We start from the raw sequence: 25,539 nt of genomic DNA on the forward strand, positions 1-25,539 counted from the left end.
GCTACATCTTTGAGACTAATGCAATCCAGGATTCTTTGAAATATCAGTTGTCATCTGATCTTATTTAAAAGCCCTGGATGCTCTGGACACAGCCTATTCTCCACTTGCACTGCTTCGGAGAGTCCAACATGGGTTAATCTACAGCCTATTGGAAGGGACTGAGTTAAAAATTAGCATAAATAACCGGTCCAACCCCCATGTTGCCCTCTCTGGGTCAGTCTAAAAAACTCAGTCATAGTGGAGGGACTCATGAGTTTTTCCTCCTATGACTCTTGTAGTCTTGTTGTTTTAGCTTATACATTTGTTTAACTTTTTACTGTTTTTTTATTGTTTTATTATAAAGCATATTAAGATATTCACTAACATGAATTTTTTTCTGTTTGTCTTTCAGAGACTGGAGGATGTATTTCGACAGCTTGGGCCCCTGGCTCTGCGGAGCTATGCCCACTTCTCTTCCCCCAGGTCGGAGCCTCTTCCCTGCGAGGGTACAGCTCCAAGGACCGGGTGTCGCCCAAGGAACGAGGTCCCCGGCCTGCGCGGCCATACCTCCGTTCGGAGCGACCATCGGGAGCCGGACACGACGAAAGAGGGACATTTGAATTTCCCGCCAGGGAAGAAAAGCCGCGGCTGGGAAACGAGCCGGCGAGCGGAGCGCCGAGCCAGGAAGCCGAGAAAGATCATCGCCGTTCGTAACGGCAGCAGTAGTGGGCGCGGCCATGACGATAAAGGCGCCAAACACAGGGCGCCGCCATTTTGAGGCTTAGCTCGGGGCCGCCATTTTGGAGGGTTGACGGACAGCCCGATTACCCAATAATATCGCCCGGATGTCCTGTGTAACAGGAAGAGGCGGAACACAATAGCGGCGGCCATTTTTACTGACCAAATTGCTCAAACGCAGCTATAATTACCTGTTGGTCTCACGGAGCCTTATAATCATCCTCATGGCCGATCCAGCCCAACAGGGGACAGCTGAGGCCCCGATCACAAAGGCTAAGGAGAAGTCTCACTCTTCCAAGCCCAAGTCTAAAACTTCGCAAACCTCCTCTGCAATGAGAGATGCTGAAAGGCGCATCAAAGCCCTGGAGGAGCAATTGGAGGCGCAAAAGCAAGCTGCCCTACCACAGAATGCACCTATAGCAGGTACTACCCCCCCGGGGCTCCCGGAGGGTATGGGATCAGCAACTGATCGGGACTGGTCACCGGATAGGTTTGGGGGTGCATCCCAAGTGGCAGAACCAACTAGGCCAGATATCTCCAGGCCTTCTTCTTCTCCCTCGGCATGGCACATGGCATCCCAACCAATGCCAACTGCCTCATTCACCCCGACAGCAGCTGGCCTCAGATCCTCCCCAGACACCTGGCAACGCCTGCCACCTGCATTGCAGGACATGATTGCTTCGGCCTATTCCCATGGCATAGTGGCTGGGGCCCAACAACACATGCCCAGTGCCCCCCCTGCTTCGCCTCGCCCTTCTCCATCTGTCCAGAGGAATATATGGGCAGCCCCGGCACCTCCATCTCCCACGCACGAATCCTTTCAGGAAGACATGGCCTTTAGAGAGCATGGTTCTGACCCAGATGATGGCCTATCAGAGGATGAGGGTGTACCTCCAGAACCCCCGGCATATACTGGCCTCTTTAGGCCCTCTATTTTTCGCGTGCTCTTGAACAAGGCTAAGCTAACCATCGCCTCAGATGCACCTGAGAAGCCCGCTGACCAGGCAGCGATCACTCAACCGACCTCAAGGGTACTTACTGAAACCCAGAGAGATGCAGACTGTATACCTGCTCCCAAATTGTTCTTGGACAATGTTAAAAGACCCTGGCAATACCCAGCGGGTGCTCTAGGCCCAACAGTCTCAGAAAGAAAATTCTATGCATTTGAACCAGAATTGGAGAATTTACTAGAATTCCCATCTGTCGATGCCCCTGTAGCGGCTCTTGTTTCTAATGCGCTCGTACCATCAGAGGTGGCAGATGGCCTACGACCAGAAGACCGGAGGGCCGAGGGCATAATCAAAAAGGCCCATCAAATGAATGCATGGGCTCTCAAAGCAGCCTCAGCTGCGTCATTTTTTAACCGAGCGTCGGTCCTTTGGCTGCAGGACATGCTCAGGAGATTAGGACCGGAAGATGGCCGCTTGAGGCAAGACCTCAACAAGCTATTAGCGGCAGCAGAGTTCTCCGCGGACGCCACTTTATCGGCATCCCGCTTTTCTTCACGGGCTCTAGCAGCAAATCAGTCGGCTCGACGCTTACTCTGGCTCCGGACATGGCAAGCTGACGCCAAGTCCAAATGGCGTCTGGCTTCAGCCCCATTTGATGGTTCTAAATTGTTTGGTGAATCTCTTGACAAGGTCCTCATAGAGGATAAAGACAAGAAGAAGGTCTTACCCAGAACCTATAGGAGACAAGACAGACGGACCACACCATACTTCAGACGTCCACCCTTTCGGGCAGAGGCCTCCTCCAATGCACCCCAGGTTGGAAGGTCATACACTCAGGGGTCATACTCTCAAACTCCGTACAGAGCAGACAGGGGTGGCTTTGGAGATCGGAATAAACAATTCCAACAATCAAGGAGGCCATACAGAGGTTCCAGCAGAGGAGGTTATAGAAGGAACAAATGACTCCATCAAGAACTTCCCTATAGGAGGACGGCTACAACACTTCACCGCCTCTTGGGAAGCCATATCTACAGACTCTTGGGCTCTAAGGACTATAGCCCACGGTCTCACTTTGGAATTTATTCAGGAACCCCCCAGCAGGTTCTTGCAATGCCCAACAACCCTCAACAACCTCAAAAACAACCTTCTGTATCACGAGATCAACCACCTCCTCCAGATAGGCGCCATCGAAAGGGTCCCGTTCCATCAGGAGGGACGGGGATACTATTCAATCGTGTTCATAGTACCAAAGGCCTCCGGTGGTTGCCGCCTCATTCTGAACTTGAAACAACTAAACATATACCTCAAATATCGGCGTTTCAAGATGCATTCCTTAAAGACAATATTAGCAGCAATTCGCCAAGGGGATTGGTTAACGTCGATAGACCTCAAAGAGGCCTACCTGCATATCCCAGTACATCAGGATTACAGGAAATACCTTCGGTTTTGCCTCGACAACCAGCATTTCCAGTACAAGGCCATGCCTTTCGGCCTATCATCTGCACCCAGGACATTCACAAAGTTACTGGACATACTCACAGCACATCTCAGGTCTCGTCCACTACGCCTCATGGCGTATCTGGACGATATCATCATCCTGTCCAAAAGTCCTGGACGGGCTCATCACGACCTAACAGAAACCATGAGGACACTAGAACACCTCGGGTTCTCCATCAATCATCAAAAGAGCCACTTTACACCAACAAGGTACCTACCTCACCTAGGCACCAACATAGACACCACAACCGGCATGGTCTTCCTTTCAGCAGAACGACAAGCCAAGGTCAAAACCTTGGTCACACAACTACAACGCAACCGTTCTCCGACCTTAGCCTTCCTCTCTCAACTGTTGGGGGTACTCATATCTTGTATAGACATTCTACCTTGGGCCAGGCTCCATGCCAGGCCTCTGCAATGGTTCCTCATTCCTTTTCAGAGGAGCAGAACGAGTCACTCGTCCGCATCAGTGACAATTTCGCACGAAGTAAGGAGATCACTTCCTTGGTGGAAGTCATCAGCCCTCACGCAAGGATCACCGTTCCTGCCACAACAGGAGATGACCATAACAACAGACGCGAGCCTTTCGGGCTGGGGAGCGCACTCCGAGGTGGGGGTGGCCCAGGGCCTTTGGTCCGAAGAGGAGCTCACATGCCCAAACATCAATTACCTGGAGCTCAGAGCCGTTCACCTGGCTCTCAGACATTTCACTGCACAGGTCAGAGGTCAGAACGTATTGATCCTCACAGACAATGTGGCGACAAGGGCGCACATCAACCATCAGGGCGGCACAAGATCGGGTCGCCTGATGAGGGAATCCCAGTCCCTGTTCAAATGGGCGGAACGACACCTGTCATCCCTGAGGGCGGAACACATATCCGGCATCTCAAATCTTCAAGCAGACTGGCTCAGCCGGACCACCATAAATCCGGCAGAGTGGAGCCTGGGCAATGATCTGTTCATAGAGATCATTCACAAATACGGGACACCGCAGGTGGATTTGTTTGCCACCCATCACAACAACCAATTGCCCAGGTTCTTTTCAAGGTTCCCCTCGCCGGGAGCAGAGCAGATCAATGCCCTGTCATGCCAGTGGCCGGAGGGTCTGCTATATGCCTTTCCCCCAGTCTGCCTGATCCCAAGGGTAGTCAACAAGCTGCTGCAAGAACAAGCGGAAATCCTCCTGGTGGCCCCATTCTGGCCCAGGAGGCCTTGGTTCGCAGACTTGATGGGTCTTTCAATTTCTCCCCCCTGGCGAATCCCACACCACAAGGTGGTCCTGACACAGGGTTCAATTTACCACCCAGACCCTCAGTGGTGGAGTCTTGCCGTGTGGCACTTGAGGGGGAGAGATTGAGGAGAGAACAACTACCGGACAAAGTAATAAATACTATGCAGGCAGCTCGCCGACCCTCCACGACCCGCATTTATCAGGCCACATGGAGGGCATACTGTTTATTTTGTAGAAACCGTCATCAGGACCCACAGGACCCATCCGTAATCCAGATCCTGGAATTCTTACAAGCTGGGTTGGACAAAGGACTGTCACCCAACACGCTTCGAAGGCAAACGGCAGCTATAGCCACAATCCTTAAAATGGACTTTTCTCGCCCAATTTCACAACACCCATGGATTTGGGATTTTATCAGGGGAGCATCGAACATCAGACCCCCCACCATTCATAGATTCCCTACATGGGACTTACCTCTGGTCCTACAGGCCTTGACAGGACCTCCCTTTGAACCTCTAAGAGACATTCCACTCCGTCTCTTATCGTTTAAAACGGCCTTCTTAACAGCAATCACATCAGCGAGGCGAGTATCCGAACTCGCGGCCTTGTCAATCAGACCGGACCTATGCATTTTTCATACAAACAATGTAGTCCTGAGGCCTGATCCTACCTTTTTACCAAAGGTAAACACTGTCTTCCACAGGTCACAAGACATCATCCTTCCGGATTTTTGTGCCAAAGGGTCACATCCACTAGAACTAAAGTGGCACAAGATTGATGTTCGTCGTGCCATCAAAATATACATAAGACGGACAAGTTCCTTCCGGAAAACAGAGGCCCTGTTCGTTTCCTACTTCCCGGCATCCATGGGGAATAAAGTATCCTCTAAGACTGTCAGTTGTTGGATACGCTCCTGCATCGCCATAGCATATAAATCAGGGTCTACACCAATACCTAGAGGTATCACGGCCCACTCTACAAGAAGTGCAGCCACATCAGCGGCCTGGGCGACACAGGCCCCCCTTGAAGACATTTGTAGGGCAGCAACCTGGACTGCTCCCAATACGTTTATCAAGCACTACCGTTTGGACAGTTTCGCTTCAGCTGAAGCGGCCTTTGGACGCAGAGTGTTGCAGAGGGTTTGCACCGAGTCTGCGCCCCTGGTCCAGCCTTCTCCCTCCCTAATGGTTTAAAGCTTGGGTATATCCCATGTTGGACTCTCCGAAGCAGTGCAAGTGGAGAAGAACCGTTGCACTTACCTGAACGGTTTTCTCGCTGCACTGCAAGGAGAGTCCAAACCCACCCGGCTAACGGGCCCAGGGTCACTAGACGATTCATAGTTGAGTTTGGATTCTGTTGAACCAGTTGAATAAAGTTTCCTTGTTTTTCCAGCACTATGACTTCGTTTTATTATAAGACTGACCCAGAGAGGGCAACATGGGGGTTGGACCGGTTATTTATGCTAATTTTTAACTCAGTCCCTTCCAATAGGCTGTAGATTAACCCATGTTGGACTCTCCTTGCAGTGCAGCGAGAAGACCGTTCAGGTAAGTGCAACGGTTCTTCTCTTCCCACAGGACTTCTGGTGTGATCCATCCTGCATGATAAAAAGCTGATCTGCAGCAGTTTTCATACCACAGCCCCAACTATGATAATTTCAGGATATAATTTCATCCCACTAACCTGAACTCTAAGCTTCCTTAATGTAAATTTGTACTTTAAATAAGGGAAGCATTTTCACTGAAATATTTTGTCTCCAGGTTTCAAAATCTGAAAGTGGGATTAAAGTATTATGATCTCATGAGATGCAAAGCCCTACAATAGTAAAATTAGCAAAACACTAATGGCTAAGGAAATCAATTGTGCAGCATATAAAAGTCTTCAGTATGGATAGACTAATCAATCAATGCTGATTTCTTCAGCAACCCATTTTTGTAACAATGTCAAGTTCAAATTTGATTTCTTGATTAATTTTTAAAAATACATATTACAATACACATGCAGCTTGATGGATATTTCTCTAAAGCATGCATTTTGCTTTGCAATTTTGCAGTCTAAAATAAATTTATCTTATGGAATACACTTTTCTACATTATTTTCACAAATACATGCATAGTTATCCTGATTTCATTGCTAAAAGCAGCTAAATAGATAAATCTGAAGGGTATTTCATTTTGTGCTAGTACGCCTTTTATTACTGACAAATTACATTGCAAAATTCAGAGAAACTGAACAATCTTTCAATGTTAGTTTATGGATAAGTAAAAAGTATAAAAAGTGTTTGCATTCAACTGCTAATTAAATGAATATCTTTACTTCTAAGGACGGATCCTCCCAAAATAAAAGCAGTGAATAGGCACCTTTAAAGGAACGAATAGAAACATTTTCTTTTTGACAGCTACAAACATGTTCTGTGAGTTCCTTGGCGTTCTTCGGGTGTGGTTGTTTTCTTGCAGACATTTTATAACCAAATGAGGTAATGTTATCACTGCTAACTAGTTTGATAATGAAATATATCCAAGAAAACAGCCAAGCTCAGAAAATACCATGGAACTCACAGTTCAAACCTGCACAACAAATATTCTCTTCTATCTGTACCATATATGGCAGGAGTGTCAAACTTGATTTCATTGAGGGCTGTATTAAGGTTGTGTTTGATCTCAGGGGGGGAGAGGGTGTGGCTAGCTTGACATCACTCATGGGATCAAATGCCACTTTTGCTAGTACAGTGGTACCTCTACTTACAAACTTAATTCGTTCTGTGATCAGGTTATTAAGTAGTAATGTTTGTAAGAAGAAGCAAGTTTCCTATAGGAATCAATTTAAAAGCAAATAATGTGTGCGATTGGAAAAACCACAGGGAGGGTGGAGGCCCTGTTTCCTCCCAGGAGATTCCTAGAGAGGCCCCACGGAGGCTTCTCCCTGCCTTTTCTGGTTACAGTTTCGGAGGCTCGGATTTGTAAGTGGAAAACACTGCCAAAGCCTCCTTAAGCGCCACTGAAAGGCTCCTCGGGCAGCCCAGAAAAGCCTGAGATGGCCAGGATTAAAGGGGGAATGGTAGGAAACTGGCCGGGCCTTCGTACCGCTCTCAAATTTCCTGGGAAATTTTTCCAGTCTCGGATTCTTAAGCAGAAAATAATTCTTGAGAAGAGGCAAAAAAATCTTGAACACCTGGTTCTTATCTAGAAAAGTTTGTGAGTAGAGGCATTCTTAGGTAGAGGTACCACTGTAGTTTGTTTTGCTAGCACTCTGCCAGTGAAAAAGGAGCTTGTGAAAGTCATGAGCAGCCCTCCAGGGCTCTTTTCAGCTGTGACTGCCTCCTCCAGTCTTCTGCCAGTGAAAATGTACCCCATGAAGATTGCATGCGGCCCTCTCGAGCTGCGTTTTCACTGGCAGAGGTACCATGGTTTGATCCTTCACTGTTTCCAGGGCAACCCTGCAGGCCAGACCTAAGCACCCTGGGGGCCAGATCCAGACCGCGAGCCTTGAATTTGACACCCCTGAACTATCAAGCGCTTCAGAAAACATGCAAATGGGAGAAATATGCATATAGGTACATTTTCACCATGGGAACTGATGATGTTATCTAGTTTGGTAATGAAAGGTCTGCAAGAAAATAACCAAACTTAGGGAGTACCAACAGTTCCATCCTGAGCTACAAACATTTTATCGATAAACACCTCCCTCCTGCATTTCTCAGTATTACATTTAGCAAAACAAAACCACTCACGTTTGCAAATGTCTGGGGAAGTCATAGCTTTGGTTCTGTCTCGGTAAAAACCAAGCTTACACCTTTGACACCGGAAACCCTCAGTGTTGTGTTTGCAGTTATCGCAGATCCCCCCACTCTTCTTCCCAGAGGCCAGCCAGACCCTCTGGTCAAAATGACAGCTATCTGCATGATGGTGACAGCGGCACTCTGTAGTGGGGAGGCGGGAGAGGGAGAATAAAGAGGAAAAGAAGGCAAAGCACAAGTTGAGCTCCAGGAAAAGAAAAGTATCGCTCTTTCTTAGTTTTAGAAAATTGAATCTGCCTATGCGTGAACATGTGTGTCTGTCTGTCATCCATCCATCTAAACTTATACCTTGATTAAAAGAATGTGAGATGCATTTCAGTATCTATTCTAAGAGTAACTTAGTTTGAAGAAAATAATAATAATTGAATAATGTAACATTTTATGTTCTTAATTAAGCTATTAATATGATCTGTGAATGAGTTGGCTGCCTTGTTGTTTTTTAACTATTAAGCAAAAATGAAAGATACAGAATTTTTTCTCCTTTAATTCGAATAAAACCATTGGGATAGAATTAAAATGTTTTTATTACTGCACTTGACCTTAATAAACCATTGTCCAATCTTAGACCGATCCTCTTCTGACTAATTTCAACTTGATTCTCTTGGGAATACCAGCCAGCTATTTATACAACATTGCCAGCAAAACAAGGTGAAAGCAGAGATGGGTTGTAACATACTTCTAAGAGCAAAGGATTCTGATGGTTGGAAATTTTATAAGGAGAAATCATTTATCCAAATGTGAAGGAATTTTTTTTATCCAACTTATTCTTACCCAAAAATTATTCCAGCTTTATATTCCGGCCATATTTTGCCTAATAACAATAAACAATAGCAGAGTGATGCCTTTTTATTCTTAATTCAATGAAACTAAATGCTTTCTTCCATATAGTGCTAAGAACTGATACATTTAAAAAATACTACTGCATATTGTTACCAACTTTATTAGAAAATGGCAAAAGGATAAATGTCTTTAAAACTAGAAAATTATTTTATTGTATAGAAACATAGAAGACTGACGGCAGAAAAAGACCTCATGGTCCATATACTATTTCCTGTATTTCATCTTACAATGGATATATGTTTATCCCAGGCATGTTTAAATTCAGTTACTGTGGATTTACCAACCACGTCTGCTGGAAGTTTGTTACAAGGATCTACTACTCTTTCAGTGAAATAATATTTCCTCACATTGCTTTTGATCTTTCCCCCAACTAACTTCAGATTGTGTCCCCTTGTTCTTGTGTTCACTTTCCTATTAAAAACACTTCCCTCCTGAACCTCATTTAACCCTTTAACATATTTAAATGTTTCGATCATGTCCCCCCTTTTCCTTCTCTCCTCCAGACTATACAGATTGAGTTCATTAAGTCTTTCCTGATACGTTTTATGCTTAAGACCTTCCACCATTCTTGTAGCCCGTCTTTGGACCCGTTCAATTTTGTCAATATCTTTTTGTAGGTGAGGTCTCCAGAACTGAACACAGTATTCCAAATGTGATCTCACCAGCGCTCTATATAAGTATTATGTATGTATGTATGTCTTGGCATATTTGGATCTTTTCCAGTGTAAGGTTTGATGGAATCCAAAAGTTCGCCCAAGCACAAAGCTGAAAGCACCAGTCTGAAGATGACGAGTGGGACCTTGTCGAAACATAGCCAGGATTCTATCAAATTTACATGGGAAAAGACCCAAATATGACAAGACCTACATACCTATACCCATGAGAATCTACAAAAACATATGTTTGTATATATGTATGTATGTATGTACGTACGTACGTACAATATAACAATAATATTATTTATTTATATTTGCATTCAGGAATACATGATTCAATGTTCTACATGGAAACACACTTGCTAGCGAATGTAGGATTTACATAACAATAGCTGAGAGTCAAAAACTATTCAACTTTTAAAGGTTAATATTCCTGCGGTTATCCATAATTCAAGTCAATTTATACTTTTGATATTAACTGAATTTTGCTGAACATGGCTGATATCTCTCTGTATGCAAGAGAAAGAGATGAGGTCTTGAAAGCATTTTCATACAATTTCTTAGACCATTCCCCATCTGTTGCTAAAGCATCATAAATCCACATTTAGTCACCAGGGCGTTGCTCCTGGATTGGAAAGATTCATTATTGTGTTGCTCCCTCCTTCCCTCTCTCCCCGAGACCCACATACTTCTGCATTCATTTGCTGCCCCAGTTTTTCCATTGCCCGGCTCCCATGGCTGGTCATTGTATAATGGTGCACACTTCTCACAATGGTGTCCTGCAGTGTTATGTCTGCACGTGCACTTCCCATGGATCTATCAAAGGGGGAAAAACAATCGTTTTAAAAAGCAATACTGTACTTGTAAACAGTGGCTGCAAGCGCGAAAAGGACCGGCAAGAACTTTAAAAGAAAGGGTATTGTTAAGATTGGGCATATGTTCCCTGCATTCCAAAGAATGGTTCAGTTGGATTCTTTGCTTTGACATGCCTCACAAGGAAAGGCAAGGAGGAACTCTGCCTTCTCTTCCCTATCTCCCCAGAGCTTATATCCTATTTCCTAGTCTCCTTTTCAGCAGTTCCAAGATTTATGGCACGGGTTTGTTTTGACAACAACCCAATTAGTTGCATTGGGAAAGGCTTAAATATGGAGATGATGGGCTCTACGAATGTTGGGCTTATAGCTCCTTGTGAATAGCAGCATCAAATACCAGAAGTAGAGCAGAGTTTCTGATGAAAACTGGCAGAGATGTTAGACCAGCCTTACCTACAGATTAACATAATTGGAAAGAACCTTAAGTCATGTAGTAAAACCCTCCACCTAAGCAGGAGACCCTTCACCATTTCTGACAAATCTTTTCTTGAAAGTTTCAAGTGATGAAGCTCCCACAACTTCCAAAGGCAAGCTGTTCCATTGGTTGATAGTTCTCACTGTCAGAAAGTTTCTCCTTATTTCTAGGTTGAATTTCTCCTTGACTAGTTTCCATCCATTATTCCTTGTCTGGCCCTTCAGGTGCCTTGGAAAATAGCTTGACCCCCCTCCTCTCTCTAGCAGCCTCTTAAATATTGCTATCATGTCTCTCCTGGTCCTTCTCTTCACTAGACTAATCATGCCCAGTTCCTGCAACCGTTCTTCATATGTTTTAGTCTCCAGTGCAATCATCTTGGTTGCTCTCCTCTGCACTTTTTCTAGTGTCTCGAATTTCTTCATATAGTATGGTGACCAAAACTGGATCCAGGTGTGGTTTTACTAAGACTGACTAAGGCTTTATACAATGGTATTAGTGCCTCACTTGATCCTGATTGTATCCCTCTTTCATTAGCTAACTAACTAACCAACTAATCAACCACTTTAATGCAGACTATAAAACAGTTCCACAGCTAGCAAAAATTGCTGGAGAATTCCCTTCACCTTCAAAGCCTAGTTGAGGTTTGCTTTGCTTTTTGGGATCTCTACAGAGTACATGTTAAAGAGCATCTCTATATATTCTCTAGGTATTAGGCAAAAATTTGAACTTATTAGATTGAAAGAAGAATGACCTTTTTTAGGGATGGGTTGGAAAACAATGGAATATTGTGGCTTCAGCCTTTAGCATTTCAAACTCTCTATTTAATTCACAAAGGGTATATAGACAAGCGCAGGACTGAAAGAAACATTTGATGGGATATAGCAGGGACAGCAATACTCTGTCTTCAAAACTGACCCCTGAAAAGTTGCTGCTTCAGGGAAATGATGGAGATTTCTTTCCATCTCACAAATTGCCTTTTTCCACCGCTGAGTTGAAGTTCTTTTCTCCACTTATCCTTGAGTTGGCATAAAAGTATACCAGCATGGAAAATTGTTGCCTCCACTGCCAATCTCTTTCCTGCCTCTACTGCCTTTCTTCCCAGTCACTGCCAATTAACTAACTTCCATTCTGAAGTAAAGTCTAACACAGTGTTTCCCAACCTTTTTTGAGCCGTGGCACATTATTCACATTTTCAAAATCCTGGGGAACATTGGGGGGGGGGGGGCGGGCTAAAAAAAAAGTTTGGACAAAAAAATATCTCTCTTCCTCCCTTTCGCTCTATTTCTATCTCCCTCCTTCTCTCTCTTCCTTCCTTCCCTTCTTTCTCTCTCTCCATCCCTTTTTCTTTCTCTCTTCCTTCCTCTTTTTTGCTCTTTTTCTCTCCCTCCTCCCCTCCATGCCTTTCTCTCTCCCTCCTTCCCCCCTCTCTTGCTCTCTCTCTCTTGCTTTCTTTCTCTCTCTCTTTCTGTCTCTCTTGCTATCTCTCTTGCTTTCTCTCTCTCTCGGCCTCTCTCTTTCCCTCTCTTGCTATCTCTCTCTTTCTTTCTCTCTCTCTTTCTCGTACACAACGCCGCAGCAGCGGCATTGGGCAGTAGCCGTGGGGCGGCGGCAGGGTGGTCAGCTGTGAGGTGGAGCTTCGGAACAGAGGCACCGACGACGATGGCTGGACGTGTTGCTAGACGCCGTACATGCTGGCCAGCCAGCAGGCAAGTGCCAGCCACGCAATGCCAGCATGTACGACGTACAGCAACATGTCCAGCTGCCGCCATCGGTGCCTCCGTTCCGGAGCTCCGCCTCACAGCTGACCACCCTGCCGCCGCCCCACGGCTACTGCCCGGTGCCGCTGCTGACGCCGCCCTCCCGCTGCCACCGCCCTCCCGCCGGGCCCCAAAGCTCACCTGCTGCCACCAGGGAAGCTCCATCCGGGCGGGGCGCTGCAGCTGCCAGAAAACTTGGAAGGCGCAAAGAAGGAAGCTCAGCTTCCGGTCACACAACTTTTTGTTCTTCGCACTCTCAGCAAAAAGTTGCAGGACCAGAAGCTGAGCTTCCTTCTTTGCGGCACACCTGACCATGTCTCGCGGCACAGTGGTGTGCCGCAGCACACTGGTTGGGAAACACTGGTCTAACAGACTTTATCCACTTTAAGCTATTCTTAACACTGGTATAGCTAAAGGTGACTGAAATCTGTCACACATGGATTGGGTGAAAATAAGCTATGAGAACAGAGAGAGAGAAAAAAAGCTACATTTATGCTTCAATTAGATATATGTGAAAGAAAGTTCAAAAGGAAGATGGACATTCATGAGCCACAGTGGTTAGAGTGCAGTACTGCAGGCTATTTCTGCTGCCTGCCGGCTGCCTGCAATTTGGCAGTTCAAATCTCACCAGGCTCAAGGTTGACTCAGCCTTCTATCCTTCCGAGGTTGGTAAAATGAGGACCCAGATTGTTGGGGGCAATTTGCTGACTCTGTAAATCGCTTAGAGGTGGCTGTAAAGCACTGTAAAGTGGTATATAAGTCTAAGTGCTATTGCAAACTTATACTTCATCATATACTTACTAGGTCAGTGTCAGAAGAAGGGGAAAGCTAGAGGAAAAGATTGTGAAGTTGGCTGTGCTGCTGCTATTCAAGACTCCAGCTCTCTTTTCCCAAGGAAACGTCAGTCCTAATACTTACCCATGAAATTTAAACAGCGTAAGTTACATAGAAACATAGAAACATAGAAGACTGACGGCAGAAAAAGACCCCATGGTCCATCTAGTCTGCCCTTTTACTATTTCCTGTATTTTATCTTACAATGGATATATGTTTATCCCAGGCATGTTTAAATTCGGTTACTGTGGATTTACCAACCACGTCTGCTGGAAGTTTGTTCCAAGGATCTACTACTCTTTCAGTAAAATAATACTTTCTCATGTTGCCTTTGATCTTTCCCCCAACTAACTTCAGATTGTGTCCCCTTGTTCTTGTGTTCACTTTCCTGTTAAAAACACTTCCCTCCTGAACCCTATTTAACCCTTTAACATATTTAAATGTTTCGATCATGTCCCCCCTTTTCCTTCTGTCTTCCAGACTATACAGATTGAGTTCATTAAGTCTTTCCTGATACGTTTTATACTTCAGACCTTCCACCATTCTTGTAGCCCGTCTTTGGACCCGTTCAATTTTGTCAATATCTTTTTGTAGGTGAGGTCTCCAGAACTGAACACAATATTCCAAATGTGGTCTCACCAGCGCTCTATATAAGGGGATCTAAGGGGAGACAGCCTTCCAAAACCTGTAAAGTTTTCACTGGAAATACGCTATGACCCAGCTTTGTACCACCATTTGAATTTTACTTCATCCTCCCTTCCTATTTCTTTACTCCACTCATCCCCTTTCATCCTCTTGCTGGTAACTACTGCTAACCATAATACTGGCTGTGACTTCCTGGTCGTCATCGATATATTTGGGGAACCAGTCTCTTCCCCCCACCACTTCCTGCTCACCCCATTCGAATGAGGACTTTGGAATTGTTCCAGAACTGGACAATAGTCACCCATTTATTAAAATTATTTGTCTTTGAGGTGCATGTTCACTTTGTAGTGATGCCAAATCCAATTTGGCTTTGGAGAGATTTGCCTGTAATCAACAAAACCTGTTTGCCCTAGGAGGAGGAAAAATCTTCCTTCTGGGTTTGTTGCAAAATGCATCCCTGAAAACATACATATTCAGGCTGTATTTCATGTGCAGATTTTTTAAAATAATGCATAGGTATGCATATTCAGGATTCAGAGATTAACTAAAATATGTAAGCATTCAGGAAATCATGGGACTGGGAGCAGAACAGAAATTTATTCTGTTTTCTGTGTTCTGTGTTCCTGTCCTTATATAAATTAAGTCTCCATTATTGGGATTTTTTGAAATAAGATATAACTCTCCTTTTATTGTTAGTTTTGGGGAGAACAGACAATTTATATACCATCTCGCTCCTTTCTATCTTGACATCACCTACACAACATCCTTGGACTATTTTTTTTTCTTTCCCTTCTCTTTCTCCTCTTGTTATATAACTCTAAATTATGATTATAATTAATAATTAAGTGAACATTGTCATTTATGTTCATTGTCAATTCCAGGTATAATAATATTATTTTAGCTTATACTTCTGCATCTAAATGTTTTAATATATTGAACATAGAAGAAGTTAGAACATATCTTTTTTTGGCATTATTTTCAGAAAAGGACAACAGGCAATTTATCTGCTCAAGTAAAAACAGGGGGTGAATTAAACCCAAAGCATGCCCCTTTATATTTTAATACTCTACTAGACTGCTGTACAGCAACATAGCTTTGTAACATACAGCAATATAATACTGAAACATTTCTTACTGTTCTCACTGTCTTTAAATATGAGCTGGCACTCCACTTCTTCTCTGCTATTTCTACTTTTCCTCTTCTTTCTCTTTTCTTTCATGCAAATTGGTCTGCTATCTTTATCCCAGTCCAGGGGTGGGTTCTGACTTACATTGCTGCCGGTTCGCTTCCTCCTGTGCTGTGTGGCTGCGCGCACGCACATGTGCAAAAACAAAATTAAAAGCTTTAAAAAAGATGGCTATGCATGTGCACTGTTGGAAACTCAGCTGTGCATGCACAGAAGAAAAAGAAACCCAGGAAAAAATTAAAAAATAATTTAAAAAAAAGATGGCGGCACCCACAGACTAGCACCAACCGACCTGGTTCTGTGACATCATTGTGATGTCATCAGCGGTTTGCTACGGGTTCAGGCAAACTGGTTCAAACTAGGAAGAACCCACCTCTGTCCTAGTCCCTTTACCTCCTATAACAGTGATGGCGAACCTATGGCACGGGTGCCACAGGTGGCACGTGGAGCCGTATCTTCTGGCACTCAAGCTGTTGCCCTAGCTTAGCTCCAACGTGCATGTGTGTGCCAGCCAGCTGATTTTTTGCTCGCACAGAGGCTCTGGGAGGGCATTTTTGGCTTCCATTGAGCCTCCAAGGTAATGGTAGAGGGCATTTTTACCCTCCCCCTTCTCCAGGGAAGCATTTGGAGCCTGGGGAGAGCAAAACACGAGCCTACTGGGCCTACCAGAAGTTGGGAAACAGGCCATTTCTGGCCTCTAGAGGACCTCCGTGGGGTGGGGGAAGCTGTTTTCACCTTCCCCAGGCATTAAATTATGGATGTGGGAACTCGCGCATGCACGATAGCATGTACACATGCTCTTTCGGCACCTGTCCTGTAATATTGTTACTAAATGGTATCTACATCAGTCTATGATGGTAATAAAGGGTTTAATTTGATTTGAAACTAACGAGAAGGTCAGCAACCTGAAGCCTCAGTGACAAATGACTCCCCAAAAGATTCCCCCCCCTCAGATCCTAGAGCCCTCTCAGATCACAAATGTCAAAAAGCCAATGGCCTAAGTTTCCTAAAATTTTGAGGCAGGAGGCACCTGTCCTCAGAATCATTGTTTTTTAAGCATGAAGATTGTCTTCTATTTGAAAATTTCACAATCACAAGGAAATAAACATCAAACGTTACACACGTCTATAACAATGTCACTCATTATACCTCTTTCCTTAGGTTTCTATCGTTACAAATCTTTCTGTCCTTGCTCTGTTTTTACTATGTGCATTCTCTATTTTTGTTATCTCAAATTTCTCCCTGTTTTGAGGATTTCAGCCTTAACTTCCTTGATCTCTCCTCTCCTTTCAACTAATTCAGTCCTCCTTCATGCTTGTTCTGCAATCAGTTCCTCATTCAATCTTTTACTTCCTCGTTCATACTTTTAAACTTTAATGTTCTTTTGTTCTACTGATCAGTCACTTTTGTATTTGACGCACATTCATTCCACAGACACTCATTCTTGGCCCTTTTACAACACGCACTTAAGTAACCCCTTGCTATCTTATTCAATTTGTATTTCTATAATTATCAGAGTCATTGCACACAACAGACTACGATCTAAGCATAGCCTATAAAATCATCTGCTACAACGTTCCTCCTGCCAACGACTACTTCAGCTTCAACCACAACAACACACGAGCACACAACAGATATAAACTTAATGTAAACCGCTCCAAACTCAACTGCAGAAAATACGACTTTAGTAACCGAGTAGTTGATGTATGGAACTCACTACCAGACTCTGTAGTATCATCCCCTAACCCCCAAAACTTTAGCCTTAGACTATCTACTGTTGAATTCTCCCGATTTCTAAGAGGTCATTAAGGGGTGTGCATAAGTGCACCAATCCTAATGTTTCTTTTTTTAATTTTTTTTTGCTAGTATCATGTATATGAATATTATTATATCTTTACATAAAAATATGTATTTGACAAAACAAACAAACAAATAAATAAATAAATAAAATAAGACTGCCACATACAAAACACTTCTGATAACCTTTATACACGAACACTTTAAAGAGCTAGGGGGACATCACACATCCTTGTCTTACTCCCTTGTTAGATCATTCATTAACACTGCTTTGTTCTTTTGTATGCTTTACCTTCATCATATACCACTCTTCGTTCAGCAACTAACCTTCAATTTTAAATGTACACAAATCTCCCTGAGCCTTTTTCAGATCAGGAAGTGGGCAGTCATGAAGCATGCACCAAATAACTTCTTTAATAAAACTTTAATAAAACTATGATAATTAAAAATGCTTGGATATGAGATTATTGAGGTATGTTAAGAAAGGTATTGCCAAAATTATTCTGATGAGAAAGTGTCTACAGGGTCTGATGCTTTTGTCAGAAACATGAAAGTAGTGTTGAAATGCTAGAATACGAACTCTCAGACTGTATATGTGACAATGCAGAGGTGCTCTTTTCATGCGTACACACATACCCATTTGACCTTAACCATGTATGTCTGTTTCCATCCCCTTCAAATGGCATCTGACTCCTATGAACCTAAATTATACAACTTCCTGAGATTGCTTGAACAGAGAAGAAGCTAAGCCAGGCTTTTTTCTGGCATTCAGAAAGGACAGCAGGCAATTTATTTACATCTTCCTTAAATGAAAACAGGGCATGAATTAATCCCAAAGCTGCCCCACCTCTTTATCTTTTCATCACAGGTACTATATCAGTCTAAGAATACATTAGGTGAATTTTTCTGCTTGCTTTTGACATTTACCAGCTGTGAAGAAAAGAAGCTATTCATTCAGACATTGGCAGAACATAATGTTTGAATTAAATTTGACAAATGACAGACAGAACCAACCATTAGTTGTCAATGGACAAAAAGAGAAGGAACAAACTTTAGAACAATTCTCGTTTGCAGTTGATCAAGTTGATGGTTCCTTTAAAAAGGAATCCAGTTAGCATGTACTTAACAGCAAAATATTATTTGGGGGAAATGTTGTGTCACTTTGAGTAGTTACTGAATAATCTTTAGCATACATACATACATACATACATACATACATACATACATACATACATACATACACACGTATACATATGCAAATGCATGAGAGAGAGAGAGAGAGAGACAGAGAGAAACAGAGAGAGACAGAGAGAGAGACAGACTCAGTTGGCATTATATTTTCCCCATAGGAATGGTTAGTAAAAGAAAACTACTAGCTACAGTTGTGATATCTCATCTGCAAAAAATTCAGGCAAGCACTTAGAAAAGTCTAAATTAGTTGCCATCTAATGTCTTAAATTTTGCAGCTCAGAATTGACATACCTACCACAATTAAAATGAAATTAATTTAACAAGTGGCTAAACAATTAAAAATCAAATCACTCTCTTTTTAAATGTCTGTAAACTTTCCTTCTAAGAAATTTATTTTAATCCATATGCTCCTAAAGTTAGGTAGAAAAAAACCTGAAATTGAATAAATCCTATTTAAATATTATTTTGCCCAACTCACAAGAACCCTGGACATTCACAAAGAAAACCATCAAAGGAAAAATAAGTAAATATGCAATAAGAAACAAAAATAAAGAACAAAAGATGACAAGGATGTCAAAATCTGAATATTATAAGTAGTGACAAATTCCTTCTAAAGGATGTTGCTAAACTACAACTACTAGCATTCCTCACTACTGGCCTTTCTAGCTAGATTCTGTTGAAAGCTATAATTCACCAATACTTCGGATAACAACAACTTTATTAAACAATACCTGTCTAACTTATACAAAATACAAAACGCACACACACACACCAATACAAAACACACACACACATACAAATATACTCCAGCAGTTATGAAACATAATAAAGTGTGTGCCTTAGGTTTTTTTTTTCTTGAAGCATATACATGTACTATATATATGTCCATTTCTCTATTTTTCAGCCTGCCTTTTTCCTTGACAAAAAATCCTGACTGGCAGGTCCTTAGACATTTTACCAAAGTCATCCAAGGGTTTCTGTGCTTGGGGAAAATGTTATGCAGGGACTTTCTGCTGCTCTGCATCTTTTGCAAGGCTGATACACCCAATAGTTCTTTCTATTTTGTGTGGTCCAGGAGCAAATAGTTTTCCTTATCACATTGCCTTCTTTATATTTGAAATAATGCCTTAAACATTCTAGCATTATAGCTTCCAAAAATATAAAGTATCACAATCCGAATAGGATACAGATGTTAGCTTTGGTCTGCAGCTGGATTATTAATTTATGACCATATACCACATCATAAATTCATCTCTCAGAGCACTGATCTATTAATTGTTGCAGATCTAACCTCAATCTATTCTGGATTTATTCACATCTTATACCAAGATAGGCATAGGAGCAGTGAAGGGCTACCAAATTTTTTACTACCACACTGTGGGCGTGGCTTATGTAGGACGCCCTGCATTTTCTTTCAACATTTTTCAGTGGAAATTGGGTGCTCTGGGGTGGAGCTCCATTTTCACTACCCCACTGTGCCCCCCCAATCCGGGTAGTAGCCCACCCCTGCATCTGAGTCTCTCAAGTTATTTTGAATTTTATCTCCCATTGACTCAATAGCAAAAAGTTGAGGGAGTTGAAGTCCAAAGCAACCAAGGCAATGCCTGCTTTGACAATTAGGAACATCAGCAGGTGTTATCCCAAATCTAGCATGAGATTAGTAGGCTCCTATTGAGAATACTTTCCAGCTGGCGCTTCTTTCCCCAGCCCACTCCAGTGTGGAATTCCAGATGCTCTGCACATGTACAAAGTTAAACATAAATCTAACTTCCTGCGGGAGAAAAAACATTTTGCAAACAAAGATGGGTTAGACAGGAAGAATAGCACATAGGGAAGATGTGCTTTCTCTGCCCAGCTAGCACATCTGCAGCCTAATTTCTGCCGTCTGAAGTAGCTTTTCCAGACAATCAAAACTTCACTGGGTTATTTCACGCTAATTTATCTTTCAACACAAAGTCGTCTCCCCATGAACAAATTCTCCCTAGCAAAAACTGATCTGCGTGGTTCCTCCAAGCAAACAATTCTTTGATGTTTTTCTAGGTTAAGCAGCTTTGTGACTAAGATCATCCTTCTGAAAATAAAACCCTAACAAATTGAATATTAATATTGCTATAGCTACTGCTGCCAAAGCTGCTACTACTAACCACAATATGTAACCTTATTTACTGTGTGATCTCTCCGGCACACAGTTGGAAAGTAGAAGTACTGTAATATAGTGCAAAAGTACTTAGAAAAAGATAAATATTCTAGGAAAAGATGTAGACCAGATGATAGCTTCATTGGATGTTCTAAAGAAGAGATTGGACTGCCATCTTTCAGAAATGGTGTAGGGCAGTGATGGTGAACCTTTTTTCCCTCTGGTGCCAAAAGAGCATGTGTGCATGCTATCGTGCATGTGCGAGTGCCCACACCCATAATTCAATGACTGGAGAGGGCGAAAACACCTTCCCCCACCCCCTGGAGGTCTTTTGGAGGCAGGAAATGGCCTGTTTCCCAACTTCTGATGGGCCCAGTAGGCTCGTGTTTTGCCCTCCCCAGGCTTCAAAGGCTTCCCTGGAGCTCTGGAGGGTAAAAACGCCTTCCCGCATCTCCCCGGAGGCTCTCTGGAAGCCAAAAACACCCTCTCAGAGCCTCTTTGTGAGCCAAAAATCAGCTGGCTGGCACACACATGCATGTTGTAACTGAGCAAGGGCAACGGCTCACGTGCCAGTAGATATGGCTCCACGCGCCACCTGTGGCACCCATGGCATAGGTTCGCCATCACTGGTGTAGAGTCTCCTGGTTCGGTGGGGGGGGGGGGGAATGGCTAGGTGACCCAGAAGGTGCCTTCCAACTCTGTGAATTAATCTGTTATTATAATAGCAGACTTTATCCAGTGATGGGTTCTAAATAATTTTGCTGCCGGTTGAATATGCAAAAGTGTCTCGGATAAATAGGCAAAGCCTTACACCACCAGCACTACTGGTTCTAAGAACTGGTCCAAACCGGGAGCAACCCAACACTGACTTTATCCTACATCATCCAGATTTCTGTGCTGCTTTGTAGATACATGAGATTGTTTATGCTCCCACTGTTTCCATTCCCCATTTTCTGAGGTTACAAAGTTAAAACCTGGCACCAATTGGGCTCAGAAGCTCATGGCAAGTAGGATTGTTCTGGTCCTACTTCCCAAATGCAACCCGGGAGCCTTCTATGTCTCCTGTTGGAGAGCCTGCTGAGCGAGCTGCAAGGTAAAGAAGATGACAGGATTTTGTCCTGAATGCTATGTAACAGCATGAAACGACTGGCAGAATTCGGAATTCAGACCAGGGCAAGATCTGATGCAACAGATGGAGCTGATAAGCTGTCTTCCTGAGGGCTGTTGATAAATTGTGCTCCTAGACAGGATAAAATAGAGTCCATGAGGATCCACAAGTTTGAAACCTGATCCCAAAGCACCAAGAAGGATTATTTCATCTATCACAACCTGGCATTCCTGCAAACATATGAAAAAAACTCGAAAACATCACCAGTTACAGCAAACCACCTTCACAAACTAAAGGAAATCAGCAACTGGAAGATGACCTGAATGTGTTCTACTGCAGGTTTGAAAAGAAACCACAAACACCTACAGTATCTGCACAACCTCCATCCCAGACACATCAACAACAGCCAAATCCTCTACAACTGAACACATCCCATTGGGTTTACAACCCCTAGTGATCACAGAAAAGGAAGTGAAAGATCTATTTCACAGATAGAAGCCTGGAAAAGCACCAGGCCCAGACAAGATAACTCCTTCTTGCTTAAAAGTCTATGCTGACCAATTGACCCCCATCTTCACCCAAATCTTCAACAAATCACTAGAGTTGTGCTATGTTCCTTGCTGCTTCAAACACTCTCATCCCAATGCCGAAGAAGTCCCCCATCAAGGAACTGAATGACTACAGACCAGTTGCTCTAACATCTGTAGTTATGAAAACCTTTGAAAGGCTAGTGATGTCCCACTTGAAAACCATCACGGATCCACTATTTGCATACTGAGCAAATAGATTGATAGATGATGCTGTTAACAAGGCTCTGCACTACATCCTACAATATCTTGAATAAGGCTCTGCACTACATCCTACAATATCTTGAATCTCCAATGACCTATGCTAGGGTCCTCTTCATAGACTTCAGTTCAGCATTCAACACCATCATACCAGACATTCTCTTAACCAAATTAAATCAGCTAGCAGTACATGAACACACTTGTAAGTGGATCACAAGCTTCCTAACAGACAGGAAGCAGTTGGTGAAGCTAGGAAAAATCACATCAAATACATGTACAATTAGCACAGCCCCCCTCCCCCAAGGCTGTGTACTCTCACCACTTTTCTTCTCTCTATACACCAATGACTGCATCTCAAAAGATCTATCTGTTACACTACTGAAATTTGCAGATGATACAACAGTGATCGGACTCATTTGAGACAATAATGAATCCACATACAGACGGGAGGTTGAACAAATAACCTTGTGGTGGTGACTGTAACAATCTAGAACTGAGCACACTGAAAACCGTAGAAATAATGGTCGACTTTAGGAGAAATTCTTCCATCCTTCCACCTTCACAATACTAGACAACACAGTATCAATAGTGGAGACCTTCAAATTTCTAGGTTCTATCATATCTCAAGACCTAAAATGGTCACCTAACATCAAAAGCATCATAAAAAAGCACAACAAAGAATGTTCTTTCTGCACCAACTCAGGAAGCTCAAACAGCCCAAGGAGTTGCTGATACAGTTCTAGAAAGGAATCATTGAATCTGTCATCTGCACCTCTAAAACTGTCTGGTTTGGTTCTGCAACCCAACAAGACCGACACAGACTTCAGAGGAGAATCAGAACTACAGAAAAAACAATTGCTGCCAATCTGCCTTCCATTGAGGACCTGTATACTGCATGAGTCAAAAAGAGGGCGGTGAAAATATTTACCGATCCCTTGCATCCTGGACATAGGAGAAGGGCGGCATAGGAAAAGGGCGGCATAAAAGTCTAATAAATAATAATAAAATAATAATAAACTGTTTCAACTCCTATCCTCAAAACGTTGCTACAGAGCACTGCACACCAAGACCACGAGACACAAGAACAGTTTTCCCCCGAATGCCATCACTCTACTAAACAAATAATTCCCTCAACACTGTCAAATTACTACTAGTTTTTTCTCATCATTCCTATCACCAATTTCCTCCCACTTATGACTGTATGACTGTAACTTGTTGCTTGTATCCTAAGATTTTTATTAATAGTGATTGTTTCTTCATTACTTATTTGACCCCTATGACAATCATTAAGTGTTGTACCACATGATTCTTGACAACTCTATATTTTTTTATGTACACTGAGAGCATATGCACCAAGACAAATTCCTTGTGTGTCCAATCAGACTTGGCCAATAAAATAGTTCTGTTCTATTCTAAAATTCTATTTTATTTTATTCTGCAGATTATTTAAATATTTTAAAAGAGGCATTAGACTTCTTATACCACTTAATAAATGATGCCCTGCTTGGGAATCAATTGATGGTTAGTGGGGCATATAACAGTGGTAAGAATTGGAATGGAATTAAATTATACAAAATACCTTTGTTTGACTTTCTTTTCTCACTTCTCTTTGATGTCAACAAAACAAAGTGAGAAATAGTGAGCAAACAGTACAGTTTTGTAACAAGAACTGATTATATGAAATGTGATAGTGTTGTTTAGGACTTCAGATATGAATCCCTTTCCATTTTGTGCTGTCCCAAGTTGCCAGACTCCATTGGGGGATCCTGCACTGAGAACCCAACTTAGCAAATGCATTGTCACTGATTACTATACTTGATTGATACTTATTACTATAAGGTTCTGATATCTATCCTATGGATATATTTTCCTGGTGCTCAAACTTCAATATGTTTTGAAGAAACTATTAATCCTAGTAATCCATTAATGCCTTCATTAAAATCTGAATACACAATCAACAATCCTGTCTTGTTAATAATAGATTCCTTCTTAAAGAGCAGTTGCAGTAACTAGACATGGATAAGTCTAGCGAAGAGAAGAACCAGGGGAGACATGATAGCAGGGTTCTAATATTTTTTTAAAAAAAAATATTTTCCCTACAATTTCCATGTACATAACTATGCACAGACCATATACATATCAAAACAAACATAATTACACATTTCTATCTCATCTATCGTGAATCATACCTATTTTTGCACATATTTTGCACATTTCTTTATACTTTCCTTCTTCTATCTCCATCTCTTCCTTCTATCTTCTTTCTCCTTTTCTTCCCTCACCTTTTCTCCTCCCTTCCCTTTCTACTTCCTCTTTCTCCCTCTTGACTTTTCCCTGAGCAATTCCTAATCATAATTCACCTTATATTTAACAGACTAACATATGTCCATACATCAATGTCCCTTCTAAACTCATATGCTTTCTACATCCTATCTATACATATAACTTCTTTATTCTAGGTATATATTCCTGTACTAATATTTCAGGGGTCAAGGTATTCTGCAAAGTACCTGAAGGCCAGACAAGGAACAATGGATAGAAACTGATCAAGGAGAGATTCAATCTAGAAATAAGGAGGAACTTTCTGACAGTGAGAACAATCAACCACTGGAACAGCTTGCCTTCGGAAGTTGTGAGAACTTTATCGCTTGAGACTTTCAATAAGAGATTGTACTGCCATTTGTCAGAAGTGGTGTAGGGTCTCCTGTTTGAGCAGGGGGTTGGACTAGGTGACCCACAAAGTCCCTTCCAACTCTATTAATCTGTAAAGATTCCTTTCTCAAGACATCCAGAGCAAACTCACATGGTTCAAATCAAAATATGCCTGTGGTGATGTCATGACAGAAACACCACTCTCACATACTTAAAATTGTGTGTGTGTGGGGTGGTGGTGTTTAACATGATTATCATGATGCACATTTTATCACGCCCATCCCAGGCCAATCCCTGGATGGACTTGCATGCCAAGATTTATCTTCTGGCAGTCAAAAGAAGGTCTTCTGCTTAACTCTGCTCAGCCTATGTGATGTGATCTCATGAAAAACTGTGTTTGGGTCTCATTGTCTTGTTAGTCAGAAAATCTGTAAAGCCCAATCTATAAATAGTTAGCTGATTTTAGCATT

At 42.6% G+C, this 25,539-nt stretch overlaps 1 protein-coding gene across 2 annotated transcripts in view; it reads right to left on the reverse strand.

Annotated features, from left to right (window-relative positions):
* Window positions 1-25,539, reverse strand: part of LOC139160461 (netrin-4-like) — an 89,047-nt gene that overhangs the window by 19,597 nt on the left and 43,911 nt on the right. For both annotated transcript variants that reach the window (XM_070738346.1, XM_070738345.1), the window contains 2 exons: window positions 10,377-10,503; window positions 8,126-8,314 (listed from right to left, as the gene is read on the reverse strand). In XM_070738346.1, coding sequence (XP_070594447.1) covers window positions 8,126-8,314; window positions 10,377-10,503 — 316 coding nt within the window. The remainder of the gene's footprint in view (window positions 1-8,125; window positions 8,315-10,376; window positions 10,504-25,539) is intronic.

Source organism: Erythrolamprus reginae, chromosome 2 (assembly GCF_031021105.1).
Source record: "Erythrolamprus reginae isolate rEryReg1 chromosome 2, rEryReg1.hap1, whole genome shotgun sequence".
In the NCBI taxonomy this organism is placed as follows: domain Eukaryota; kingdom Metazoa; phylum Chordata; class Lepidosauria; order Squamata; family Dipsadidae; genus Erythrolamprus; species Erythrolamprus reginae.